Raw genomic sequence first — 7,343 nt, forward strand, 5'->3', positions numbered from 1 at the left:
ACCTCCCACGTCCAAAGACTGACCAATAACAAAAACGGATTAATGTTTTGATGGGAGTGGCTTATAATTTCAAAACTCCGAATCAATTATTTAACCTGGATAATAGGGATAAGAATGACATTTTTGACCACTAGAACTCGCTATGTACAAAGTTTGTGGGTAGAGTCAAAATATAAGCAGACGAGGTTTCTCAATGAAGATGGTTCTCATGACATTAATCAGTTTTTGACAATAACCATTTTATGATTTTCTACCAAATAATCAAAGTTGATAAAAAAATGGGTACATTATAGAAGCCAGCCCTTAAACTAATCACGATATTGTGAATGAAGATTTATATTTTAAAACTTCCTAGAACCGTCTAAAGTAAAATCCCAAAGAAACTTCCATGACAAGTGCACCAATTGCCAATAAATGACCAAAAAGGTATATTTTGAAAAGAGGTTTAAGTGTTTCAAAAATCATTGTAGAAAACACAGCTTGGCTCTTTCTCTCCTTCAATAACTTATTCATCTCATATCTAGCTTGGATCGTCTTCCTTGTGTGTTGACTGGTTTCAACATATCTCAAAATTCTGTAATCAATATAAACGTCATCATGATTTAACATCAAATATTAGAAATTTAAAAGTAATAGACGAAGTATCATGCTTTGTAAAATGTAGCTGGGCTTATACTTTCTCAAAGTATGGGTCATGCATAGTATATTTTCTTATGCCCGAAACCAAAGTGTTAAAAGAATATATATTAACTAATTTTTTAACTAAATTGGAAAAACTAATACTACTGCGGCCCTTAATGCACTTTTCTGCAAAGGAAAAGAGAGCTATACGTCAATCTCCAAATCGTTTTGCCACATCCGCCTGAAATGATGTAATTGTTCCAAGGGAGCATAATCACAGTACTATCGTTTCCCATTCACGAATTTGAGGGTGTTTCTCTCTTAATAGTCGTGCGTGGGACCATTTAGTTATTTTTCTCCTAATTAACCTTCGCTGCTGTTCTACATATTGTTCGAAACAAAAAGGGCTAAGTCTGTATCTTATTGGCTTTTTATTCGTTTTAGATGCAAATTCTCTAGTCCTCGTCATGTCCTTGCGTGGATGACTACTAGATCGGTGCCTTAATTTGTTTGTCTTCGTTACCGAATCTACGCAGAGTACCTCCTTATGTACCTCAAACCCATCACGTCCTGTGGCACAACTATTTGTGTTCATTTTCATGGTTGTCATCCATTTAGAGGACGATAGGCCTTTCCCGTTGTCAACCACCCGTTTGCTTAGGATATTATGAAAATTGTTGCACCCCAAGACCTAAAGCCGGTATAGTTTGAACTATTCCTCAAAAGCGTTTCTCCGTAGAATGTCCTGTAGTTTTTGTGACGATATTGCGTTGGTAGACTCATCCACCTGGATGCATAGTTGCTCGATACGTTCCAGTAGCTCGTTTGATAGGTCGCTACAGGCATAAAGTAAGGGGTCCTGAATCGCTACAAGTTTGTCAGCTATTTTGTAGGGCTGAACTTAAGCTTCTTATGACGCCGCACCATTTCTAGACCTCGTACTTCTCTTGTTGCATAAATCGTAGCATCCGGATTGCCTTTAGATATGAGTAGGATTTGTTTAAAACCGCCATGAAGTTTTTCAGATCCTTCAGAAACTGTTTTTTTTTGTTTTTTAAATGGTGTGCTTTTGGATAAACCACAGTGGGACATATAAATTGATTAATTATATTGTATTTTCGTTTAGAGTGTAACTATGGACTCGAAACTAGAACAGACCCCCTATCGAATAGGCTCACAGAGCTAGCATACCACACTAGTTAAGGCTAATTGGCGGCTTTGGAGCGACCATTCTTCTTATAATTTGGAGTGACTTGGTACAGACTTGCGAGAAAAACTAGCCAAATAGCTGTTGGAAATGTCAGCGATTCCGGCTGGGTGGGCAGTAAGTTCATAAGTATAGCGCGCTCCAGTTTCGTGATAATGAATTTGGTCTTTCTCTTGCTGTTCACATGGGCAAGAAGGCTTTCGCATTGAGCTCTATCATATACTCCCAGTAGCGTTCCTTTTTTCAAATACATTTTCGTTGTGCCATGGTGAGAGAAGAGCGGGCGTTGCGATAGTCATGTTGGGATTGTTGGACCTATATGTCACTAGCTAAGCGGCGCTTGATGCGGAATTACCTTTTTATGCGTAGCGGCTTTGCGAAAAAAATTACTTTTGAGATATCGAACAGACTTAGACGGATAAAAAGGGTGAATGTTTCGAAACGGGACAAAACAGTCAACGCCCATTTTGATCACGGCGAAGAAACCGTCCCAGCACTCATCAAGAGAGATGGCCCAAAGGCTGCGAGATAGGCGTTGAACGCCAACGAGTCCCCTTTGAAGAAGTCACGTAACGGCTTTTGCGACTGCTATATTAATATAGGAGGCGGTGGCGTGGCAGGCGAGGTGGGGAAAGCGGTTTGAAGGAGCAGCGTATCGTGGTCGCTAAAGCCCAAGGGGCTACGATAGGTGACTTTGAAGGCCCAAGCACAAGGTCCAGAACACTGGGACGAGAGTCAATGGAACCTCAATATGCTCGTGGCTTATATTGTCAAAGGCTTTCATGACGTTTAGATATATGATTGCGCAGTCCATGGAATTCAGTTTGATCTTTTGCAATGCCCCGTTTATCCAAGAGAAGTTAACATGTGTTCCCAGTGTAGCTTCGAACCCGTGTTGAGCTTCCCAAGGTTGAAACTGTTTTCTAATCCGGCTGATTAGAAAATTTACGATTGAAAAAAATCATTATAGAACGCTAGTTGTTCAGGTCCTTTTCATCGCGCCCATTGTATTTGAGGACAGCACGTTTATGGGACGCAGGAACTCACGATAATCTATCTATCAAGGTGGAAATAATAGTGATTAAGTTCCGACTGTTGGTCTCTTTTACCGCCCGCATTAGAACATGGTTGGGACGAGAAGCGATATCTATAGCTATACCCTTCATTGCTGTGGTGATATCTGGGTCCGTGAATGTGATATCTACCTCGTGGTCATTGATTTCTTTTGTGTCCTCATGCTGTTGCCGAGAGGATCCATTGGGACTCGATGGAAGGTTTTCGAAAAGATCGTGAACCTCCGCGATAAGTATTTAACACTAATTCCATTTTACTGTGTTTGTTATTGTTCGCCAAACTTTCCTCCGACGATTATAATAGTCAAACTGTACCTTTTCAGACATGTATTCTTTTCGACTTTTTCTCCTTCGGTTTTTACGGTCTTTCTGTAGGTTTGAAGTATTTCTATACCCTTTACCAAATGTGGATGAGAGGGAAAGTATGACGATGGCCATAGAGCCTATGTTAAAAAACGCGAACATCAAAGTTTCGACAATAACTATTTAGTTTACTAGTGACTGATGGACTTGCAAACTCGCGACTGAAAGTAGTTCAGACATTTATGCTCCTTGGTTTAACCATAGCCCACTCGATCACGCGCATCACGACGCAAGTTGCTCGCGCTATAGCTAAATTACCGAGATTATACAATAGCAGACGACAGTAACCGCGTAACCGCGAATTAACACAAGTCCCATTTTAAGGGAGTGAACAGTCCCAGTATAGCTACGCCAATAAAACGGTCAACTACGGCGAAACTCTGATGACTCGCGACTTTTGGTCATTTTCATACTTTTCCTCTCATCCACTTTTGCCTTTACCATTCTCCCTCGATTTATTGTGCTTCCTTAACTGATAATATCTACTAGCTGGTTGTTTAAGAAATTTTTGATATATTGAAATTAAGGGGCACCACACAAATGAGATAAAAGAGAGGTTAATAGAAGCCCTTAAGTTTTGCCGCTAAATATAACATATGCACTTACATGTAACTGGCGCTTTCCATAACGATTCGAGGCGTATGTTTGTAAAAATACATAGCATAGAAAGTAGAAAAATATTTCTCAGTTCCCAAGTGACATGAACAAGAGGAAAACGGTGGAGTGGCAACAAGGTACATCAAATAGTCAAAGTCGTGAAAAATAGCGTGCTTACCGCAGACAAACAATTTAGTTAGTTCTCCTGGAGGAATTGTTTTCAAATTCTCCATCAACTTAATAAACATAGCGTCGTTTAATTTCTGCAATTCCTTTAGGAAGTAAAATGTAATCATGATTATTTGCAGATTTATAAGAACCGAAACTCACTTCTGCTCTATATAAAGCCACTGATCCTTTTGCGGTTATTGGTGTTAGTTTTTTATTCGATAAGAGATCCCCAATGGACTCAATATATCTTGATCTGTCTGTAACGACATCGCTTTTCAAGTTGCCATTATAAGCTTTCATTATGATGCTCGATAGGAGAAACCAAGTGCCAACAAATATTCGGGTAGCGAAATATGTAGTTTGTAAATCACTTCCTGTAAGTAAAAGAGGTGGATTCAAAAAATTACATATCGTTATCAAGAATTACATTTTTAATGAAGGACTAGAAAATATAGATAAATATCGACTTGAGATTGCCGCGGATAATACAGGGTTCCAAGTTGGGTAGTGGAACCAAAGTGTTCTATGAGCGATTTTTAGTGGAATTTTGATGTCCCGGGTTACCGGGTACCGTTTAAAATTTATGATTACAGTTTTTTAGGGTTGACTTCTTAAATTTAATATAAAGACAAAGTTAATTTACTAATTTTTCATGAAATACTCTTATCATAACTCCTAATTGGTGGCATAGACGAAAAAATATAACACCATAGTTTCAACTTCAAATCACTCATAGAACCCTCTGTATTTCGGTCTACCTCCCTTATTCGAAAAGTTGGTAAAGTTTTTGTCTCTAATAACACTTTAAAAAATCAAAAATATTTATCACCATTAAGAAGGGTTGCTACGAAATACCAAAGTACGTTGGCAAATATTTGCAATTTGGATTTAACATTTGGAAATGAAAACTCCTGGAAAATTTTTGAAAGTAACGCCATCAAAATTATAGTTATAACCAAAACAAGCCAGACTGAATCATGCAATCCTTGAACAGATAATTCTTCAGATTCACGAGCCACGACTCCTTTTTTAAGTGGGTCGCAAGTTAATATTCCCACTTTAGTATAATGACTCGGTGGAATAAAAGAATAGCTCAACACAGATGATGGTCTTGGCTTCGTAAACGAAAAAATAGTGTGAATAATCTGGAAGCAAAGATAGACTAATTTAATTAAAGGGCGTCTTTTAGGGTTCAATCGGAGTGGAGTCTGCAACAATTGGCAAAAAATATGGCAACGAAGATTTGTCCCCCAAAGAGTGGCCCCTAAAACAAGGAAATAGTCATAAATGAGAGAAAGCGTATTCAATGAATGTGAACCGCTTTTCTCTACCTAGCACAAAATGCCTTTTATAACTCCAAAGTATATTTTGAAAGGAGTTCCTTTCAAATTTTTAAGTACTGTACAATATCGAAATTTTTGGGTTTTAATTGATACCAGAAGTTCATTAAATTAGCCTAGCAAATAACCAAAAAAGGGGGTTTGAGGCTCCCCTCTCTTGCGTAGTAGTACTGAAGGGTGACACATTCACCACCTCGCGATAACTTTTCTCAGATCTCTGGTTTAGGTGCGACTCGTACACCAAAATTTGCCCTATTGAGAAAAAACTATTTTCTGAAAACGAACGCTGTATCTCTAAAGGGACTGGAAAACGCCCAACTTCCACTGTAAAACCAAGCCCTCTCTAGCATAGAATCAGGAGAAGGGATGAGTTGTGTGAATTTTGGAAAGGGGAAAATTTTAAACCCCTATCCATGGTGTTAGAAGCAGTTCTTACCCCAGCAGAGACGTACGCGATACCAGCTATTGTAATTGTTTACTTCCTTGGCTAATGTAATGGACTTCTGATGATACTTAACTCGTTAGCACATAATACTTTTAATTCCTTTAAAGGTATATTTTCGAACCTTTTTGGGTTGAAGTTTAGTTCTGATTGGATTGTAAATGGTACCTTTTTTGGTACCACAACATAGTTTATACTCTTGAAATATATCCCCATTGAGAGGTTGTTTACAGTACCTTTACACAAAGGTATATTTTGGAGATGCATCCAAAAATCCCATAGTCGGTACTAGATAGTACCGTGATTTTTTTACTGTGAACGACGTTAGCTTTCTTTCGTTTGACATTTCTCAACAATTGTGTTCGTAGCCTAGTAGTGTTCAGCCTAGAACAAACACTTAACCCCAATCGTGACACCTTTAACAAGGTAGCTGAATTCACTTCCATTTGCAACTGGATCTTTCAATTGTGCCAAGCCACTTTTAACTTGCTCTCGAGTGATGTACCTATAACTAGAAAGCAGAAATTAAAATCCAAAGTCAAAAATTTCGGTATAACGAAGTTGTTATATCAATATCGCTAGTGTGAGTTTTATTGTTGAAGCAATTTTAAAGGTTTAGACGAGCATTTCGAGGATTCATTATTATACGGTCCAGTAAGCACTTGTATTCTGAGAGACCGGTAGCTCTCCATGATAAGACTTCATACTGCTTTTAATGTATAAGGGTGGTGTTTTGATTGGATGTAACTTTTTTCGTATTATGATTACTGTTTTGAAAACACTCCACTGAACTACAATCCGGGCCCTTAAGCATGGTTTTCACTTGGCGTAAATCACGACTTTTCGCCCGACGTTAAGCGACAACCGAAAAAAACCTAGTTACGCTGGACAGAAATTACGTTGAGTGTGGCGATATTAGCTTTCTATTTTTTCGGCCGCGTTCAACGTTGAGGCTCTGCGCGAGCCAATCAGCAATAAGCTAGAGTCGTGACGTCATTTTCGCCAGCTGCAAAGTAGTTTTTTTCGGTCAAGTGAAAACCATGCTTTAATCTGTGGTTCAAATTTCAAAATCCATTAGTTTATTTTATTTAAAATAAAGTTGCTAAGGGTCTTTCCATAAAATTAATCAGTCCTTTTGACGAAAAACTGGATATTTTCCCACAGGAATAACATATACGAGTTTTTCTCCAATTTAGCCATTTTGTCGCCAAAGTTTTTCAATGAAATATACGTTTGTTACGTTAAGAACGGTTTTATATAAAAATATAAACATTTTTCTCAGAACAATTTAAATGTTTTTGAGAAAAATTAAGTTTAAGTGCTACATTTCATGTTTTGAATTAAGTTGTTGCACCCTATATACTGTTGGACTTACGGTGTTTTACCGCGAATAAAGCCACTCTTGCACTCACGCTGTTTTACCGCGGACTTTCATCTGATTTTACTCTCGTTGCAAAAACTGAATGATATTGAAATATAAAACATTTTTAAGGAAGGAATTAAAATTAACTATTAATTTGTGTTATAAT

General features: G+C 38.0%; 1 protein-coding gene across 1 annotated transcript; it reads right to left on the minus strand.

The window, feature by feature from the left end:
- Positions 1-280: 280 nt before the first annotated feature.
- On the minus strand, positions 281-7,014 carry LOC149587276 (uncharacterized). Its single transcript, XM_089863774.1, has 6 exons — positions 6,992-7,014; positions 6,217-6,319; positions 4,862-5,177; positions 4,192-4,406; positions 3,871-4,133; positions 281-574 (listed from the first exon to the last, which is right to left on the minus strand). The coding sequence occupies exons 1-6, from the start codon at positions 7,012-7,014 to the stop codon at positions 352-354; spliced, it is 1,143 nt and encodes a 380-aa protein (XP_089719900.1). The 3' UTR covers positions 281-351.
- Between the last annotated feature and the right edge of the window lie 329 nt (positions 7,015-7,343).

This window comes from Phalangium opilio, unplaced genomic scaffold (genome assembly GCF_054372755.1).
Source record: "Phalangium opilio isolate 3A_F unplaced genomic scaffold, DU_Popi_V2 ptg001170l_1, whole genome shotgun sequence".
Taxonomy (NCBI): domain Eukaryota; kingdom Metazoa; phylum Arthropoda; class Arachnida; order Opiliones; family Phalangiidae; genus Phalangium; species Phalangium opilio.

Coding starts and splice junctions, on each gene's coding strand:
- LOC149587276 (XM_089863774.1), bottom strand. CDS start 7,014: ATGGCTAAATTGGAGAAAAACTC. Junction 4,407..4,861: donor CGTAGCAACCCTTCTTAATG/GTGATAAATATT, acceptor TTTTACTTACAG/GAAGTGATTTACAAACTACA. Junction 575..3,870: donor ATGGAAAGCGCCAGTTACAT/GTAAGTGCATAT, acceptor TATTGATTACAG/AATTTTGAGATATGTTGAAA.